This window comes from Danio rerio, chromosome 6 (assembly GCF_049306965.1).
Source record: "Danio rerio strain Tuebingen ecotype United States chromosome 6, GRCz12tu, whole genome shotgun sequence".
Lineage (NCBI taxonomy): Eukaryota > Metazoa > Chordata > Actinopteri > Cypriniformes > Danionidae > Danio > Danio rerio.
The window spans coordinates 43,005,457-43,027,065 of record NC_133181.1 but is presented as its reverse complement, the minus strand read 5'-3'; the positions used below and the strand labels follow the sequence as shown (position 1 = coordinate 43,027,065).

At 34.9% G+C, this 21,609-nt stretch overlaps 4 protein-coding genes across 5 annotated transcripts in view; 3 read left to right on the top strand and 1 right to left on the bottom strand.

Annotated features, from left to right (window-relative positions):
- pfkfb4b (6-phosphofructo-2-kinase/fructose-2,6-biphosphatase 4b) overlaps nucleotides 1-21,609 on the top strand; it is a 516,544-nt gene that overhangs the window by 34,558 nt on the left and 460,377 nt on the right. The window lies entirely within an intron of this gene.
- On the bottom strand, nucleotides 885-3,877 carry zgc:152986. The gene is made up of 3 exons (NM_001288657.1): nucleotides 3,718-3,877; nucleotides 1,449-1,657; nucleotides 885-1,354 (listed from the first exon to the last, which is right to left on the bottom strand). The coding sequence occupies exons 2-3, from the start codon at nucleotides 1,651-1,653 to the stop codon at nucleotides 1,026-1,028; spliced, it is 534 nt and encodes a 177-aa protein (NP_001275586.1). The 5' UTR covers nucleotides 1,654-1,657; nucleotides 3,718-3,877; the 3' UTR covers nucleotides 885-1,025.
- crbn (cereblon) lies at nucleotides 4,558-14,614 on the top strand. 2 transcript variants are annotated; one of them, NM_001003996.1, is given in 11 exon segments: nucleotides 4,585-4,654; nucleotides 6,185-6,294; nucleotides 6,841-7,043; nucleotides 7,185-7,343; nucleotides 7,954-8,110; nucleotides 8,474-8,536; nucleotides 9,208-9,292; nucleotides 9,379-9,494; nucleotides 9,584-9,648; nucleotides 10,109-10,240; nucleotides 13,283-14,614. In NM_001003996.1, coding segments are annotated over 11 exon segments (1,296 nt in total). In that variant the 5' UTR covers nucleotides 4,585-4,626; the 3' UTR covers nucleotides 13,461-14,614.
- vhl (von Hippel-Lindau tumor suppressor) lies at nucleotides 16,346-20,142 on the top strand. Its single transcript, NM_001080684.1, is given in 3 exon segments — nucleotides 16,346-16,792; nucleotides 18,302-18,424; nucleotides 19,572-20,142. Coding segments are annotated over 3 exon segments (528 nt in total). The 5' UTR covers nucleotides 16,346-16,596; the 3' UTR covers nucleotides 19,781-20,142.

Genomic DNA, 21,609 nt, shown 5'->3' with positions numbered 1-21,609 from the left:
GTTATGATTCTCTCTCTCGATTGCAGCTACTCCTGAACTCACATGCCAGAATTTTAACTGGCACAAAAAAAGGAGAGCACATCACACCTGTACTGGTTTCCCTACGCTGGTTACCGACCCAGTTTTACTGTTGTATGTTTTTAAATCCCTACATGGCCCGGCCCCTGAGTATATTTCTGAGCTAATTAATATACATCAACCCATGAGATCTCTTGGCTCTAAGGATCGACTCTATTTGACAGTTTTGTGATCAAGCTTGAAATGTCGAGGTGATAGAGCTTTTTCAGTAGTAGCTCCAAGACTTTGGATCGATCTTTCATTCTCCTTAAGAACATTTCCTACTTTGTAGTCATTTAAGAGGTCACTGAAAACACACTTATTTTCTTTAGCTTTTAATCATGTGTTGTGAACTTATGTTTTTGGCTCCTTGCATGTTTTTTCTGTTTTTATGTACAGCACTTTGGTACCCATTAAGGTTGGTTGAAAGTGCGCTAGAAATAAATTGATTTAAGCTGAGTTGAAAATAAAATGCTCAAATGTTTTACCTTTTTTTTTTCTTACTGAAATTGGCAATGGCTTAAAGAATTAGCTAAGATTTTACATTTTAATTTTGGGTCTACATTGTTACATCTCTAATATCAACACATTTTTAGATTCTAATTGTTGTACATTTCTGCTGTGTGGTTGTATCTTAGATCAATATAAAGTAAAAAATCCAGAGCTTAACATAGTTATTGACATACATTTTATTGCGATTCGATATAATATCGTTTATTGGCCCAGCTCTACTTTAATGTGTGAATAAAAAAATTGTTGCATTACACTTGCTTTGCTAGAAACCGATTTTGTGCAGCTCTTTGTAAAAACCACAAAAGAGTCATATGGAAGTGTTTCTTAGCTGTTTAACTTGACGTTTTATTTAATAAAAAACATAACAAGATCATACAGAAGCATCTTAAAATAAGAACTGCTGTAATGCACACACATAAATAAAAACACTGCATGTTCATGAGGATACACAAGCATCAAAACATGTTGAAAAGATCACTGAAGAGGACCGTTTCATCATTATCATCATCCTCAGGTCCAAAAATAAAACTCCATCCTTCATGACCAGGTTGTTCACCCATGAAGAAGTCATCATCCATCTGCAGTGTATGAAGCAGCTCCTCTAGACTGAAGTGCTGGAAACTCTTTTTACTCTGAAACGATCCTTTATTAGAGAAAAGATTGCTGCCCATGTCTTCTGTCTGGTCTTTCTTGACCATTCTCTCACTGCCCTGATCAGGGTTTGAGAGATGGTCCATTTGATCATAAACTCGTCTCTTCTCTCTGTCAGAAAGTACCTCATAGGCTATAAGAGGAGAAAAAAAAAGAAAGAAATTAAATGCATGAAATAATTCAAGTAAATTAATGTATTTTATAATGTACACTCTTAAGACTTTTACCCTGAGCAATGTGTGTGAAGGTCTGCTGTGCATTTGGGGTTTGGTTCTTATCAGGATGGTGTTTTAGAGCCAGTTTGTGAAATGCTTTCTTGATGTCTCTTGAAGACACAAAGCGAGAAACTCCAAGCACAGAGTAATAGTCACTCACACAATGACAGCCATACACACATAACAAAAGTATCATGCATAATACTGTAGCCATCATGCACCTGAAAAGCAAATGAGAAATAATTCATTATAAATATGTTGTTCAAAGCAATTTTTAAAAGCAATAGAAAAAAATAGGCATGCAGGCCAAAGCTGGCCCATGGTAACTTTGATTTGGCCAGCCATCACATCTGAGAAGAGAGGGAGAATGATGGGGATAGGGTAGAGACTGTCACTTCTAATTTATTGTTACTTTTTGTTTGTTAGTTTGTTTTATTGAGAAGTTACTTTATTTATGTACATACTGTCAGTTGATGGATAGAGTACAATGCAGTCAAACAATTCCATGTAAAGTTTTCACCAAAATAGCAAAACCGTTTCTGCATTTCCTGTGCAATCAAGTGCTTTAAAAATACTCAAAATGTCTCTGTTAATGTTTTCAAACAACTATATTTAATTTACTGAAATCACACAAGTGCCAATTTTACGTCACATCCTTAACAGAACTTTTTTCCTCGTAAATGCAAATCATGTCAAATAAAATAAAATCAGTTGTTTTTGTTCTACAGTGAGCCAACTCTTATCTTTTTGATAAGCATGGGTTCTTTTGGGTTGTACAGTTTAATTCACAGAAATTCTTCAAAGTATGTTGTAGACTGTAAACTCGCTAACCTTTTTTGTCACATCCATAACACATATTCATTTCCCTCATTTAAAATAAAAAAGGTTAACAGATTGATATGTTTATTCTTTCTTAACTCTGGTAAGTTGTTTTGGAAAATATAAACATGTTTCAATGTAATTAACTCTGTGAATTTTTGTTTTGAGATTTTACTGCAAATGTCACATCCATAACACTGGAATAGCTCAGACATCAGTAAGCAAATGAAGGAAAATTCTGATTCTGTTTCTCTAATGTATTCAATGAAATACATAATGTATTAAAGTGGTGGGGGTTTGTTTTGTATTGTAATATATTACAATAATACAACATAATACAATAATAATATATGAGCAATTCCAGCGTTATGGATGTGACATTTGTAAAAACTCCAAACATACATTTGCATAGAAAGTATAAGTTAACATTATATTGAAACTTTTGTTTATATTTTCCAGAACAACTGACCACAGAGATAAGGGACATGAAAAATATTAATCTGTAAACATGTTTTATACTTTAAATGAGGAAAATAAACACGTGTTATGGATGTGACAAAAAAGTCTGCGGGTTTGCAGCTACAACATACTTTGTAGAAATTCAGTGAATTAAACTGCACAACCCAAAAGAAATAATGATAATCAAAAGGAGAAGAGCTCTCTCTCTACAGAACAAAAATTATTAATTTTATTTTGTTTAATTTTATATTTTCACATTTATAAGGAAAAAGTGTTGTTATGGATGTGACACATCTCCGTCATGGATGTGACGGATGTGAAATTGCCACTTGCGTGACTTTGGTAAATCAAATATAATAGTTTGAAAACATTGACAGATGCATTTTTTAGTATTTCTTAAGTACTGTAAAATACTTGCTCACACAAAAACCCAGAAACGGTTTACATATTTTGGTGAAAACATTTTTTTCATGGCAAGGTTGTCATTTGCACGGGATTGCTCGGTGGATGGATATATATATATATATATATATATATATATATATATATATATATATATATATATATATATATATACTGTTTTTAGTTTTTTAATAATATGAAATAAATGAGAATTTTACCCAAGAAAACATGTAATATATACTGTATTATATACTATAATGTAATATAGTTTGGTATGTTTAACTTGGCCCAGCTTTTAATATTTGGTTTTTGGCCCTTCATACGGAAAGGTTTGGGCACTCCTGACACGTATGTCTTTCTTAAAAAAAAAAAAGTCTGCTTTGAACAGCACATTTTTATGTGACTTATTTTAAAGTCTAAAAGTGTCTTTTTGTAGGTTTACCAATGTTATCTTTCATTTAAACATAAATCATGCTTGGTTTTATATTGCAATAAAACGAAAGATTCAAATACCTGCACGTGTGCAAACGTTCTGTGCCCACTTTGGCACATAAAACCTTTTGGCTTCATAAAAAAAACTCATAAATGTCAGAGGACTTACCTGAGTATATTTTTACACCAAGTACCTCTCCAGATAAAACAGTGACTTAGCGTGTTTTATTAACGCAAAATTTCAATCAACGCCGACCCAAACTTCTTTAATGAACAAAAGTCTTTCTCCGATTGATTGAATCATCTTTCAAATGAATCATTCTCCTTCATTACTTTGTAAACGGAATGAACAATAAAGAAAGTTTTACACTTTTTCGCAAACATATTATAAAATATTTATTGTTTCTTGTAAAATGAAACATCCTTTTTAGATTGTATTCTAAATTAATATGTATATTATTTTTACATTTCAAATTGGACTCGGTCGTGAACAACTCAGTGTAATGATTCACTTAAAAGATTCGTATATTCGTTCAATTTATCACATGTATCGCCATCTACTGGAAATAGTTGTTACCTCCTTAAAAGAACATTTAATTGATCTTTTTTGTCAAAACAATATTTTATATTTATTCCAGGAAAATTGTGACATATTTCTATTGTAAAATGTTCATTTATATAACTTTAATTTATATATGCAATTTATTGATGCTTTTCTCCTTTTATTTAATAATTATTTATTTTATTCCTGTTTATTTAATTCATTTTAGCTATTAGCTATTTTTTTATTTGTATGTTCTTTCTGTCATGTGTTAAAAAATTATTGTAATGTCCATCACCTGAGCACAAAAAGTTTATCTTTTAGTGAACCCATAGAACGTGAACCAATTTAAAAGATTCGACTCCCTGTGTCGAATCAAAAAAGTCCTAACACCGTGAACATCCGCTCACACGAGGGCGCTGTGTGTTTTTCCCCGCGTGTCTGTTCACGGTGGAGCTGCGCTTGTTCAGAGCGGATTGTAAACACACGGCTATGGCTGCTGAGAGGGGCGGAGGTGACAACAACATTAACGACGAAATGGGGAACCAGCTACAGCTCCTGCCAGGCACGTCTGTCTTTTAATTTTCACACTATAGCTGTATCAAAAGCTTGCCTTTTCAATGTCTTCCTCAGAAACGTGAGATTCTTGCAGACATTTGCAAATCCGCAGCTGTCTCCATGCATGACAGCTGACGAGCTTCCTTTACAAACTGAAAGTGTGTGTACACCTGTTAATGCACAAGATCAGCAAATATATTTGTTTTATACACGTTTTGTTGCTGTTGTATACACGACTACAAAGTTGTTTGACGTGTTCACGCATTTTGTTGGGTTACTGTTTTGTCAGTATTAATGTGTTAGCATTGTTGTTGATTATTAATTATTTAAAGCCTGTTTGTTATGCTGAAATGATTGCTGAGATCGAAAGTAGCCTGAAACAGGTTGTAATTTATACACTACCTAACAAAAGTCTTGTGGTCGGTCCCAGATACAAGAGCAACACATAATTTAAAATATGATAATTTAGAAAAGTGGCAGAAGGTCGATTTTTCAGATGAATCGTCTGTGGACTGCATCCCAACCATCACAAATACAGCAGAAGCCCTATTGAAACCAATTTTGGTGAAGGAAAAATCATGGTTTGGAGTTACATTCAGTATGAGGGTGTGCGAGAGATCTGCAGTGTGGATGGCAACATCAACAAACTGAGCTATGAATTTGGGTAAAGTTGGTTTTATATTCGCACATTCAGAATTTCCCCTTAATAATATGATTTCAGAAAAGTAGTATTTGCAAACTCTAAATAGCGAAATCATATTAGCAGCCAATGATTATCGAAGTACAAAATTGTTCACAGTCAGAAAAACAGTGTTACTTCTAAATGAACGAATGTGCGAATATAAAACCAACTTTACCTCCATGAGCTATCAAGACATTTGTGCTGCCCATTACATTACAAACCACAGGAGAGGGAAATTCTTCAGCAGGACAGTGCTCCTCCTCATACTTTAGCCTTCTCATCAAAGTTCCTGAAAGCAAAGAAGGTCAAGGTGTTCCAGGAATAGCCAGTCCAGTCACCAGACATGAACATTATTGAGCAGGTCTGGGGTAAGATGAAGAAGGAGGTATTGAAGATGAATCCAAAGAATCTGGATGAACTCTGGGAGTCCTGCAAGAACGCTTTCTTTGCCATTCCAGATGACTTTATTAGTAAGTTATTTGAAACATTGCAGAGATGTGTGGGTGACGTTCTCCAAGCTCATGGGAGTCAAACACAATATTAATTAATTTTCCACTGCACCATGATTTTATATTCTATACTGTACATTATTCCTTTTAAGTGACAAGACATTTGTCGAAGCAAAGTCAGACCTTACTGCCCTAATTAAATAATTATAGTAATTTTGGTAAAATAAGTGCAATCTATTGGCCTTTGCCTTCCATATAAGCCACTTCTGATACCAAATGATCAAATAGAAGTCAAGTTAATATTTGTTGTTCCTAAAACTTGGATAGGCGACAAGACTTTTGTCAGGTAGTGTACATGAGTAAAGAATTTTCTAATCATAATATCTGCGTTTCTGTTTTTCCACAGAAAATGAAGAGGAAGAGGAGGATGACATGGAGACGGAGGACAGAGATGGAGAGGATGTGGAAAAGCCAAGTATTATAAACTTTGACACGAGTCTGCCAACTTCACATGCTGTAATTATCATCTGTCTTATGATCTATAGCATGGGTCTCAAACTTAATTCCTGGATGGCCGCAGCTCTGCACAGTTTTGTTCCAACCCTAATCAAACACAGCTGATCCAACTAATCAAGGTGTTCAAGACTACTAGAGGCTATTAAGCAGGTGTGAGTTGGAGGTGGTTGGAGCTAAATCATGCCGAGCTGCGGCCCTCCAGGAATTGAATTTGAGAACATTTATTTGTAGGCTATGAAAGAGTAAAATCATGTTTTAAATAGATTTCATAAACTAGAGTGCCCCTGTTTTGCTTTTTTATTAGCATAAATGAGGTCTGCAAATTTCACTCTGCACTTTTCACAAAGGTTTTGTGAAATGAGGTTAAATTCTGAAGTGAATTTAAATGTATATTATGAGAAAATTATGTTTTTTTATTGATGCAAGCACACAGGACACAATAGCCTTTCTTATTTTAGTTTATCGTCAAAATATTTTCTATGTATTAAATCCCTATCTATTGAAATGTAAATAAGAAATAAACACTTGTTTGTTTGCATTGTGAAGTATCTTGGCTCAGATATGGAGGAGTTTCACGGCCGTACCCTGCATGATGAGGACAGTGTGCAGAATCTGCCGGTTCTTCCCCATGTGGCTCTCATTCTGATCCCGGGTCAGACACTGCCCTTGCAACTTTTCCGACCACAAGAGGTCAGCATGTTTCGCAACCTCGTAAGCCAGGACCGCACATTCGCAGTGCTTGCACACAGGTACTAAAAACAAACAGAATTATAACCACTTGACATTCTTCTTCACTAACATTTTCAAAGCTGACTGCAGTGAAGATGTATTAATAGATCACAGTTTTATACGTCTTTTAGTTTCATCTGGTTTTTATCTCTCTTTCTCAGCCCTGATCCGAGTGGAACGGAGACGAAGGCCGAGTTTGGGACGACTGCAGAGATCTATGCATTTCGTGAGGAGCAGGAGTACGGCATTGAGACAGTGAAGATCAAAGCTGTCGGAAGACAACGCTTCAGAGTGCATGAGATACGCACACAAGCAGATGGGTACGCAGAGGCAGTTTAGTGGAGACTACACTGTGCTCTTCATCAAAGACACTAATAAACACCAGTGCTATTCTTCAATAATAATATAAAAAAACACTCTGAAATAGGGCTGTGCGATATGGCAAAAACTCTCTTATCATGATAGGAAGTTAACGATATATATCAGAATTGGCTACATGGAAAGGACTATATCCCTTTTACATTTTAAAGTACATACACAAAAATGCACTCATTCATTTATGATTTTATTTCTCGCTTCATTTAGAAATTGAGGGCAAATATTTGATTAAGAGTGTAGAGTTATAAAATAATTAATTTGATTGAAATCTAAAATACCTCCCAAAAACTAATGTTTACAGGTCCAACATAATATATTGCTAAATAAAATGCAAAACATAAACATTTAACTTTCAAACTTTTTCACCATGCTGTTATTCATGTGTCTGCCTGCCTGAGATTGCAGTCATCCAAATGAGTATTATCAAAAACAATAAACAAATAAATAATCTAGCATAATATGAAATTATAGACTTTTTATTTTATCTGTAAGATTTATATTGACATATTACACAGCCCTACTGCCCTACTCAAATATGATTGTTTTTTGTAGGATTCGTCAGGCTAAAGTACAGATTTTACCTGAGAGGATTCTGCCGGACCCTTTATGTGCACTGCAGTTCCTGCCACGCTTGCATACACACTCGCCACAAACCAAACACACACAAACAACACCACCACAGAAGCGGTGCAGCCAGAACTATAGACAGGTGATGGATATTATAGAACACCAGTCCAGATCAGTGCTTCTCAACCATTAGAGGACCTTAGCAAACTTCCAAGGGGCATGCACAATGACATTATTATTAACGTTACTAGTTATTGATAAAACATTATGTTATGTAATGTGTATTATTCATATAATATAAAAAACTTTAAAATGCTTAAAAAAATACACTTTGTAGTTTAGTGAGCATATATTAACACATGGGTTTACAGAAAGAAAGCAATCTGAAAAGGTTGAGAACCACTGCACTGAACTAGTTGTTTTGCTATATCATTAGATTGACTTTGTATTATATTAAATGTTATTGTAAACATCGTAGTTGTAAAATACTCACTTTATTTTACAGAAAAAGCTCCATTGTGCAAGTATGACCTCATGGCCTCCTTGGGTTTATTCCCTTTATGATTCGGTACGTTCAACGTTTTGTACATTTTATTGACAAATGCAGGCTTGTGTTGCACAGGTATATTTGTGGAAGTAGCCAAAAATACATTGAAAGGGTCCAAATAATTTTTAAATATCATTTTATGCCAGACATCATTAGAATATTAAGCATAGATCATGTTGTTGTTGTTTTAGGACATTTTGTAAATTTCCTACCATAAATAAATCTAAAGTAAAAAAAGATTTATCTGTACAAAGAACATAATTAGGATATCTTTAAATGCATTGTTCTCAATATTTAGATTTTTTTTAATACATTTTAGATTATTTCTAATAAACCATGCATTAATGGAAAGCTTATTAATTCTGCTTTCAGATGATGTATAAATCTCAATTTGCAAAAATTCACTCTTATGGCAAGTTTTGTGGTTCTGGGTCACAAATTACACATTTTACTTTACGAATACATCTTGTACAAAGTAAGCCTGAAAAGAAAGCTGCATTCATTTGAATATAAATCATAATAAAGTAGTGATAATAAAATGATTTATTATCACTATAAATCATTTTATACCATTTTATATTATAATTATAATATTTTAAAAGTGTCTTTATAATGTGCAATATCAGATAAATAATTCTCAACACTTTCATATCAACCTTTTATGATTGTTTTGCAAATTTGTTTCCCCCCAGAAAACTCTCATGAGCAGAGTTAAGAAACAACTGCACGAATGGGATGAAAACCTGAAAGACGAGTCCCTGCCTACAAATCCCACAGGTGCAGACTGGGTGCAGAGCCAAAGACATTTCAGGCATTTAGAAAGTACCGCATTTAACCGGTATCTCTCTCTATCTCCTCTGCAGATTTCTCCTACAGGGTGGCTGCGTGCCTACCAATAGATGATGCTCTACGACTACAGCTACTGAAGATTGGCAGTGCCATCCAGAGACTGCGCTGTGAGCTGGACATCATGGACAGGGTGTGTATGTGTATCATTGCCTTTGTTTATTAGTGTTGTCTAGAAGTGTAATAATGTTTTATTTATATATATTTCTTGCCTTTTTACAGTGCACTTCTCTCTGCTGTAAACAGTGTCAGGATACTGAGATAACCAGCAAGAATGAGATCTTCAGGTCAGACAATGATTCTTAAAAATGCTGAGAGTTGAATTTTAAATGGTAGTTTTATATAAAATAATATTGAGCAATGAGAGGAGAGATAATTGAAATCATTTTATCATTATTTATTCTGATGTTGTACAGTTTGATTATAGTGAGGTAAATAAAGCACATGAAAAGTTCTACAAAACTTCAGATGACCCATTAAAGTCAGCCTGAGGGTTGTTTTGAGCTTTTTAATCTCTAAATGCATGTTATTGATCTCATTTTGGAATGACTAGTGCCAAACATTCGTTTTCTGGTTAATGACAATCTTCACTTCCTTCAGTTTATTGTGATTTATAAGATTCAAGAGCGCATAGAAAAAGCTGCTGTCAAACAAGTGATAACAGACTTAAAATTTTTGTTTTGTGTGAACTATCCCTTAAAAATTAAAATGGAAGTGACTACTCGTAAAACTCTCTTCTATTTTTAGTCTGTCTCTGTATGGGCCAATGGCAGCATATGTGAATCCCCATGGTTATGTTCATGAGACACTTACAGTCTACAAGGCCAGCAACCTCAACCTGATTGGTCGACCTTCCACATTGCATAGTTGGTTTCCAGGGTGAGTTTTAATGCATTTGCATGTTCAATTTTTTTTGGTGATTTATTTTTTTTTTTGGTCAGTTTCAGTGATCTGATCACAAGTAGTTAGCTCAGTCAGACTCATTTCCATTTCCTACTGATGATAAACATGGGTTTGAATTCATCTGTTGTAAACGCATTCGATTCATTGAGATCCTTCTTTCTTAATTTATGTTTAACATTATCTACCGATGTAGTGGCGCAGTCGGTAGTGCTGTTGCCTCACAGCAAGAAGGTTTCTGGTTCGAGCCTTGGCTGGGTCAGTTGGCGTTTCTGTGTGGAGTTTGCATGTTCTCCCTGTGTTCGCGTGGGTTTCCTCCGGGTGCTCTGGTTTCCCCCACAGTCCAAAGACATGCGGTACAGGTTAATTGGGTAGGCTAAATTGTCTGTAGTGTGGGAATGAGTGTGTAGGGATGTTTCCCAGGGATGGGTTACAGCTGGAAGGGCATTTGCTGTGTAAAACATTTGCTAGATAAGTTGGTGACCCCAGATCAATAAAGGGACTAAGCCGACAAAAAAATGAATGAATGAATGAATGAATGAATTTTCTACACAGAATGAACAAATCACACAAGTCGTAAAATGAGCAAATGAAACTACGGTGACAACTACGATTGTGTTTTACTACAATGCAGCACAACATGAATACTTTGTTTTGATGCATTTTCTCAAAAGAATTCCTATAATAATTCAAAGTTAGGTTAAAAGGGAAAATGTGACTCATTCGGCCGCAAGACTGTTTACAATAAAAAAGCAACACAAGTGAATGCTTTTTCAACTGCTTCTGAAAGTGGACAAAAGTGAAAACAATTTTTAACACCCTGTTTACACCTGTATTTGCACTATTCACTCATTACCAGTTTGAATGCACAGTGAATAATTATTTTGCCACTAGAGGGTGCGTATTCACAAACAAAGGCGTAGTTTGATGATGTCATGAAAGAGTGTGGATTCATAAGAGTGGGTAAGCCAAAATATTCAATACTTATTGTCATGGTAGTATGAAGCAGAGCTTTTATTCTGCCACAGTCAACCGCTTCTGGATGATACATGGAGAAGGATTAGTGTTGTTTTATCGTACTAAATACATTTAAAATTTCTTTTATAATGCTGCTATTTCAGTTGAATAAAACGCACAACATTTTAAAGCCTCTGGTGTTTTCTATTGACCTTATTTGGCAATGTGGAAATGTGCTTGTTTTTGCGATTGTTTAGAACTTCCGATTTACTGGCCTGTAAGAGAAATGACTAGGAATAATAAATGGCAGAAAACCGTCAAACCACTTGCTCTACAAACAAGTGTGATCAAGACTATACATAAAAAGGAGAAGAATATTTCAGATTCCAACATCAAGCAGCATAACGAGCTGTTTTTAACATCTGTGAATCAATAAAGAGGGGAACTATGACGTCAATTTGTATGCGAAAACCTGGAAGCGAGTCAACATTTAGCAGTTCCAGTTCCCTCGTCCCAAAGTCAATGGGTTTTTTGAATGGGATTTCGCTTAAACCGTTTAAATAAGGTTTGTGGCTACTACAAACTTTCACTTTTTTCCATGACATAAAACACATCAATTACATCACACTCTTGATTTTTTTGGCTCTACAGTGTCGGAGACATTATATGTCATCGAGCTGAACTGGTCTGAAATGCAGCTCGCTTGCATAAACATTTAAATTTGTCTGTAATTGAAGTATTTTCATGAATAGTATTTTATAGTTTGTAGTATTTTTCTGATTGGGAATTCATATTGTGTGTAGATAATGCTTTCACTTGTAGAGACCATCAAGACAGGTTTATTTGTTGATCATTTATTTTATTAAAATATTATGAAGATACTGCTTACCAGTGCAGCCTGTCTCTTTCTTGCTCTCAGTAATGCAAACATGTGAATAAATCCATAAATATTAACTGTCATTTTAACGTGATCAATTGATTTTTCTTTTTTTTCATCTGAACACATTTAACTCAATCATAACTGCAATGTTTACACTTCTCCTTAAAATGTAAAGCATATGTGACTGTATGGGCTGCTTTTCGCCATACTTTGTGACAAAAAAAAGAATTAGAATTGAATCTAGATTCTGAAAAGAATCTAGAATTGAATAATTTTCTCTATCCATGATGAGACTTGTCCCTCACGCCTCATCACTAAATCTGTATGCATGCGTACGATACACTTACTTAAATATGACTTATGATAATACTATGTAGGCACATTTATGAAACATACAGTACATGTTTTAAAACTTTTACAACAACTGTAAAGCAAAACAAATGTATTTCCCATGTAAAAAAAACTATCCAAAAGGCACGTAGTTTTATACAGGTGTGTTTTTTGAATATTTATTTGTTTATGATATATATAGCCTGGATTATAATACAATAAACCGAGAGAGTAAATCTTTGTCATGGACCATATTTCTAAAAATAAGCTTGAAGAGTTGTCTGAAGCAGGGTGGTGCTGTTGTAACAAGCTAGCACCCCGAAGTCAGTGTAATCCGTTTATCGCCTAATGTTAGCTTTTCAGTTCTTGCGAAATGTGATTTATATTTTCGTGTGAGGATTATCCGGCTGGACAAAACGTGTAAGTGTAATGCACTGTGTTTGAACACAGAGCTTATTATTTATCTTCGAAAAGTCTATAAGAAAATCCTTTAGGGATTTTATCGAGGGAACCAGTTTTATGCTTGCAGCCGATTAGCCTACAAGGTGACATCATAGTACCTCCACTCTATGGAAGTGAATTAAACTGGAAGTCTCAAGCTAAAAAGATCCCAATAACTCCACTTGCTTGTACGTGAAGAATAAGGTCTTAAAATTGATGGAGTGTGACATCATTAGCAAGGAAACAGGAAAGGCACAGGCCCATGTGATTAGTTCAAATTGCTCTCTGAAAATCTCTGGATTTAAACATTCTTTGAAACATTTGTGATAAAGTCAGCAAAATATAGAACACTGTTTTAGTGGTTTTTATTATATATATATAATAATTTTGATGTGATGTGTTTCTTTTCTCAGGTATGCGTGGACGATTGCTCAGTGCAGAACCTGCAGCTCTCACATGGGCTGGAAGTTCTCTGCAGTCAAAAAGGATCTCAGTCCTCCTCGGTTCTGGGGTTTGACACGTTCTGCTCTGTTACCCACAATCCCACAAGGCGAAGAGGGTGTGGAGGGCTCACGCTTGCTGTGCCTGTGACATGATCCCAGGATACTCTGTGTGACCTTTCACCCTGAAGCCCACAAGCATATGCTCCCCAAGGGGTCTCCTCTATCACTTCTAAAACACGAGACTCCAAAACCTCCCCCGAGAGAGAGAGAGAGAGAGAGAGAGAGAGAGAGAGAGAGAGAGCACACGTAAGTTCATATGTGTAGATGTGTGCATGAACAGGGAGAGCAAAGAAAAACCAGGGAAGCATAAGATACAGGAGAGGAAAGAACAACAGAACACAAGTTGTTGCCTTCACACACCTTGTGCTGTGTAAATGACAGCCTGATACGTGCAATATCATACCAGATGAGCTCTTTAAGATATTACAATCTGTTGTAATGCACTTAATTTACAGTCTAGCAGTCTTTTCTTCTTTATTACTGCCTAGATAGCTGTCGTTGACGCTCTTTAAGTGAGATTTCATCTAGTTTGGATGTTTATAAAATAAGTATTGTGTTAAAATAGGGATAAATCTCTTACACCAAAGTGTGACGATCTCATTTAGTCATTTTTTAGAGCCCACATGACTTAAGAGACTTAATCATGTATTTGAATACCTCAGATAATTACAGTACGTCTGAAAAAAAGGTCTAAACTGCTTGAAATAAATCATTCTCCACTTGCGATGCCCCATGTTTTTGCTTTGGATACTCTTAGCACAAAACTCCTGGCTAAAATCGGCAGGTGGCGACTTAATGAAATATCAGGGAGTATCTTTTTTTTGTTGTTATTTGGACTTGGAAGTCTCGGAAGGTGTTTTGTATTTCTTAGTTTTTTTTAGGGTTGCTTCATTCTTTATCATTTGTTTATTTTGGATACCATTTCATTGAATTGTGGTATGATGCATTTGAGTCGAGAGAAAAAAATAGATGTGTGTGTGTGTGTGTGTATAAGAAAGCAATTGATTTTTACAGTCTGCCTTGAGAAATACTAAAAGTATAAATATTCTGTTGACATGTTCATGAAATGGAATGCAAAATAGACTTTAATTCAGAGAATCAGCACACGTGTACATTCTCGGCTAGTCAGTTAAGTAGCTGTAATAAGAAAACAAGCTGATTTGCATATCTGTGATGTTCAAGAGATTACAAACTGTTCAGTACTGATCAATTCACGCCAATAAACTGCTTCTGAAACGTCAAGAGTGTGTCATTTGTAAGGAAATTTCACGCATAATTCATATGTTAAGCAAGGAAATGTTTTTATCAACTTATTACAAGACTTGATTGATCTTGATGAATCTTAGTTTAACATTTACTAATAACATATTAAAGTTGTTAATGTTATTTAATGAGTCTAAGCTGACAACCAATAATTAATTTATTAATTAACGATAACAAAAGTGACTTGTAATGATGAGGTAACAGTTTACCTGAGGGTCTCATTAGGTAACATTCTTATTGATTACTATTTGCATGGTTAAACTATGGCTAGTGTAGATTACCATGGTTTATTACTTTTTTCTGTTTTATCTGTGGCTTATTTATTGTAATAGTTACTGAAACTTAACAAACAACCTTCTATAAGTCACCCTGTAAAAGTCAGCTTGTTGCTTTTTATAGTGTAGAAACATTGTTTTATTGTTAGCAGATCTGTAGTTTGACCACATACACTGAAGAAAAAGTATATACATTTAGACTAACAGTGTGCAACATGGAATAATTTAGTAAAAATGAGAAATTGCATGATTTTTTAAATACCGTTTGAACATTCTACTGAATAACAGCTCGCCTATGGGACAACAGAATACCACTGTTTATAAAGGTTGTATATTACCTGACTACTACTATGTAACAGTTTTTTTTTTACAAGTACAGTATTCTGCACTGCATACCTTAAATTACTCACGCATATGGAGCCAGATCAGTCTCAAAAAAGATTACATTTACAAAATAAAATTCATAGATGCACAGCACAATTCACAGTCACAAAATCAGTTTTTAAGTTCAAAACACAATTCATAAATACACAAATCAATTTATTTGGCTAAAATATTGTGTGTTGTATTCATGAATTGTGTTTGGAATTTACAAATTGGATTTTGTAAACGTGAATATGGTATATGCGGAAGTATGATCAAGGAATTTTAATTTGTCAGTAAACTGGGTTATGCGTTTTCAATGAACTGTATGCTGTTACAAAATCTGCAAATTTAAGGTCTGTTTTCTATAAAAATCATCGATCTCCACTGGCTGAGTGATATCCGATATAAAGGGGTTTCAGATGGTTCAAGAAACACCGCATTAAATTACATTTTTCCTGCCATTAAGGTATGAACATTTATTTTACCCCAGTATATTAAATGGAGCTTCTGCGCTACCCTGCCGATTCTGACGGGCGCATGTGAGTAAACGGCTTTTTGTCTTGTGTTATGCTTTAGCAACTAAATGAATTCCAAAGTCTATTTCTATATATGACTGTATTTTAATTACATTACAACACTGATGCTCTAAAAGAAACCATATAAAATAGAAAAAAGTCACATTAACCGTTCACCGGAAGTTTATCTGTATGCAGAGACACTAGCTCTGCATATACCCTATTGTGCTTTGCATGTATGAATTTTATTTTGTAAATGTATTCTTGAGACTGATCTGGCTCCATAAAACGCCATCTCTCTCAATTCAATCAAATAATTGCTTTATTGCATGACAAATGCTACAAATGTATTGCTAAAGCATTTAGAAAGTTTACATTAAAAAAAAAACATACACACACATATAATTAAAAAAACAGCAAGTAGTAGTAGTCTCTCTCTCTCACACACACACAAACATACACACACGCGCGCGCGTTTTCAATACCAACCAAAGCACTAGAGGGAGCTGTTATCATTCTGTCTTCTTCACCGACTCTCACAAGATTACGCAATCAAAACAAACGCAGCCAGCAGCACGGACGTATGTGTGACAGTCACGTACACAGTCTTTCTCTCCGTTCGTGTTATTTTTCAGGTTAAATCAGATCATTGCTTCTTAAGGGCTTAGCGCATGTTCATTATAATTAAAAGAGAGCTTTAACATTTCTAGTTTGTGTATTTATGTTTTGTTGGGCTTTTTAAAAACGATTAACGTTGAAGCTTTAGTCTAACTCGGTGGAAGCAGGAACTGTCCTGTCTTTGACGATGCCCCAGGACTCTCAGGAGGGGCAGCAGCCGCTCCCGCTGGTCCGGTCTCTGATCAGCCGGATACAGGTCAACGTTCTGTTCTGTAACTGCAGCCCGCGCGTCGTCAAGCCCGTCTGGATCAACTTCCTCGGAGAGCCGCAGCCGTACGTGAACATTCAGCCGTACACCGGACGAAGAATAACAACTTTTGTGGGTTCGTGAAATTATGCTGAATTATGTTGATTAATTAAATTGGTGAAATTGCTATCTACGCGTTTAACTCGTTCTTGAAATAGATAAAAACAAGTATTTTAAACAATACAACAAATAGCAATAAGGTAAATTTGGCTTTAAATTTATATTCAGACATTCATAATCAGTTTCAGAAAAGTATTATTTGCGAATTCTAAATCATATTAACAGTCAATGATTATCAAATAACAACATTGTTCCCAGTCAATTAAATGATGATTATGCTGTTTTGAAGTCATACTTATAATAAACAATATAACCAGTGTTGGGGTAATGGATACAAGTAACGCGAGTTATCTAATAATATTACTTTTCTAAGTAACGAGTAAAGCAACTCATTACTTAAAAACGTCAAGTAATAATATTTGAGTTACTTTAAAAAAATTTAAGGTGAGTTACTTTTTAATTTAATTTGCTTTAAAAAATGCTGAATTAAAATGATTGCAGTCATGTTAAATCTCACAATAAGAGAATGCAGGAACAAACAGAAATGGAGACGTCAGAGCCTTACATTTCTGCAATATTCTTATTATTTTGAACACATGGAAAAGATGATTATCTGAATGGACAGTGACTTTACTTCACTCCTCTTTTAAAAAAGCGAAGAAAAAAACCCTCTTGCAAGTTCTGAAAAAGATAAAGAGACCAAGCCTCAGCCAGGTCAGAAAAACGCAAAAGTAACTCAAATGTAACATAACGCATCACTTACCATAAAAGTAACTAGGTAATGCAACTAGTTACTTTTTTTGGAGAGTAACTCACTGTTGTAATGCATTACTCATTCATTCATTCATTTTCTTTTCGGCTTAGTCCCTTTATTAATCTGGGGTCGCCATAGCAGAATGAACTGCCAACTTATTCAGCATATGTGTTATGCAGCGGATGCCCTTCCAGTTGCAACCTATCACTGGAAAACACCCATACACACACTCATTCACACACATAAACTACAGAAAATGTAGCCTACCCAATTCACCTGTAGTACATGTCTTTGGACTGTGGGGGAAACCGGAGCACTCGGAGGAAACCCACGCAGATGCGGGGAGAACATGCAAACTCCACAAAGACACGCCAACTGACCCATCCGAGGCTCAAACCAGCAACCTTTTTGCTGTGAGGCGACAGCACTACCTACTGCGGCACCGCGTCACCCTGTAATGCATTACTTTTTAAATGTAACTTTACCCGACACTAATACAAACCGTTAATTGAACAAATGTTTAAATATAAAACCAACTTTACCTCCATACAAAAAGCATGTAGCTTGACTCATTTATCTCAGATTTGTGATTTAGTCTTAGAAGGAATCGCTTACTGTAATATGAACTCTGACTCCAAATGTGAGTTATTTAAACCTACTTTTCAGTTTAGTTTGTTTAGTGGCTTTAAAAATAAATAAAAGGTATTGTCATTGTGTGTTATCAACTATTTTGATGATATTTTATTGTGCTGTTTTTCCTGTTTCTGTCAGGACATCCATGGATGTTTCGGGATGCAGAAACTGATGATCCAATGGTAGTCAACAATAAAGAGATGTATTTGCCAGCATCTCTTGAAAATGGGCAAGTCGCAAATGCCAAGATCACATTGCCTGGTATGCATATTTCACTTCATATTTCAATCACACATCTTGTACTAATATTGAATTCACTGTGATAACTACAATTATAAGTGCTGCATTTAAAGGGTTAGCAACCTAAAAAAAACCCTAAGACCTTCATTCATTTTCGAAACACAAATTAAGATATGTTAGCTTAAACCTGAAGGAGCTCATTCGTATACAGCAACAGTGCTGTGATGTTCAAAGTTGAGAAAAGGAACCAAATCCATGTGACTTTAGTGATTCAATTATACAATTTTAATAATATAAAAGCACAAGAACATTTTTGTGTGCCAAAAAATGCCTTTAATAAATAAATATATATAGTTATAGTAATAATATACAACAAGGTTTAATGGAAAGACAATATTGATCTGTGTGTAACAAGATAAAACAAAGAATCTAGTATATATAGTCTTTTGGAGCATCGAAAAAAATTGTTGGAACATTTTTCATGTCTGTACTTATGAGTGTTCTGCAGTGTTGTAATTCGGTATGGTACTGTATATGAGTCTGTCCGTGTTTCTAAAAACAAAGTTGATGAACCAGATTAAAATCTGTTCAAAAATAGTAGGAAAGCCTCTTGAGAAATTATATGACCATTTATATTACAAGAACTTCACAAGGCTGGCAAGAAACATCATTTCAAACCCCAGTCTTGAAACATTAATTTATACCATTAAAGTCTTACCGTCGATTTAGAGTCCCAGGTTTTAATAAATTGCAATTTAAAAAAGTCATTTGTACATCAGGCTGTCTTGGAGCTGAATAAGGTCCTTTTAAGATGTTTTTTTTTTATTAGTCTGTTAGTTTATTATGCTGTGATGCAAGAAAACTTTCAGATACAAGTCTGACAATAAAGTATTGTATTGTATTGTATTATATATTACAAATAAAAAAACTAATAAGTATCACAAAAACACAGCAGAACTACTTTAATAAACCTAAAATCAGAATTAGAAATTAAACTACAATCATTTTGCAGTGATACAAAAATTAAACTACTGGATGTTGTTTAAAATACCAAAATTTGCAATTTGCAAACACACTGTAAAATTGTTCAAAATAAAAATGGAGCTCATGAATCAAATCTGAGTTGAGTCTGAAATGTTTTTTTGCATGTTGTGTTTGTGTTTACCAGTGCTGACGTTGCGAGATCGCTGTCTGCAAGTTGTGAGACGGTTGGTGCGCAGGGAAGATGTCGGCTGTCTGGAGATTGCCCGCTGCCTTCAAGAGGATCTAGCTCAGAGACCCAGCATTCAGGCTGATCTACAACGCATTAGCCAGCGGGTGGAACAGAAGTTACTGGAGAACAGAGAACTGCAAAACAGACGAAAACATCAACATTAACTGGACTGTGCATATGTACTGAGCACACCTGTGCATCAACCAACAATATATAAAACAAACTATATACTATAGTGCTGTATAACACACAGGGCTGACAAACCAGACGACTGTTTTCTTAATCAGATGGACACTAGATGTTTTAGCTGTTATGATTCATTGACAGGCAGAGACTTGAGAATGCGCAGAGGGAACTTCAGGAAATATGAGTTTTTGTGGTTGTCTGTGTGGCCGGCCTACCAATAGATGAGGACAGAATCTTATTTTGGTTATTTATCTGCATACTTTTACTCAATTACTTTCCATTTGTTTAAATAATGTGTAAATAAATAATGGTTACTATATATTTTATGTTAATAATATAATATTGTCTGACTTATTATGTCTGATATGTTTTTAGACAGTTGCACAATGCCAAATATACATATGGATTTGCATAGACACACAAATTTATGTCATTCTTAAGTAAATACAATTCATATATATGAGCAATATCACATGAGTAGCAGTGCGATATGGTTGTATATTTGCACTGGTGGGAGGCGTGCTTTGGCATGAGTGCCTTAGTGTCCCATCAGTGATGATATACAGCCATATCACACTACTACAAGTGTGATATTGTGTTTATACAACAGTTTGACGGCATAATCATCTATATAAAAAAAGCTAATTAAAAATGGACAGTCTAAAAACCCTTTTATATGAGGAACTATTTTCTTCCGCCATTCATTCATCTGCATGTCAGAACAGCAGAAACTGTTACTAATTCACTGACATCACTTTAGAGCTAGTATTTCAATGATTCTCTAGCATACTGTCATCACTGATGACAAAACAGGTAATTTTACTCACATTTTAAAATTATAAGGCTGAATGGCATGAAATTCATCAGTCTAGAGACATTTCCTTGTAATTCTGTTGCAATCGGGAGATCACAATAATTAACCCAGCGAAAAAGCCAAAGCAAAGCAAACACTACTAGATTATTGTTGTTTGCAATAAGAGTGGCCAACACAAAATACATACATTCCAGATATACGAGTCCCATCTCACACTCAATACACTACAATTACTATGGTATAAATACAGCACTGCAACATAAAAAGAGAGAGATCGACTAAGAAAGTCACTGATTAATTTTATAATGTTTTAATCAGCTGTCTTTTGAAAATACACCAATCTCTTTTCCTCTGAGGGCTTAGTATGCGGTCTTTGTCTCCATCTTGTGGATGGACAACATTAATCGTCTTTGCTCTGCTTCATGACAGACTGATGGATGTCGACACGCTGTCTCAAAAATTAGAAGTATTTAAAATAGGCACTATCCTTATAGATAAACTGCAATCTAAACAACTACATCCTCCCTTAAAAAGCCTCACAAGTACATGATGTTGTCCAACAGCTGCAATATTTGTCAAACTGTAGTGACTTTATGGATCTGCTGTCACTATGTGGACGGAGAAATGCAGAAGGGTGGGGAGGCTGTATGATTTCGGATTTCGCAGAATAACGCACAGATATCAGCCAATCAGATTCAAGAACCAGACAGAACTGTTGTATATAAACCGGAAACGGTGACTACATGCCCCATAGTTACACAATAAATCTATATTTTTATAGAACTTTATCTCGTTTGCCTGTTCATATAAAATTTCAGATTTTTTTTTGTAAGTCTTGATTCAAATCACATTATTTCAACACTAATATTTAAATGAAACTAATATTTTGCAACACTTCCAAATGAAATGAGATCTATCAGCCATAAATTATTTTACTAGTCATAAAAATTTAAGAACATAACTTCATTAAACAAGCATGGCCTATAATGACAT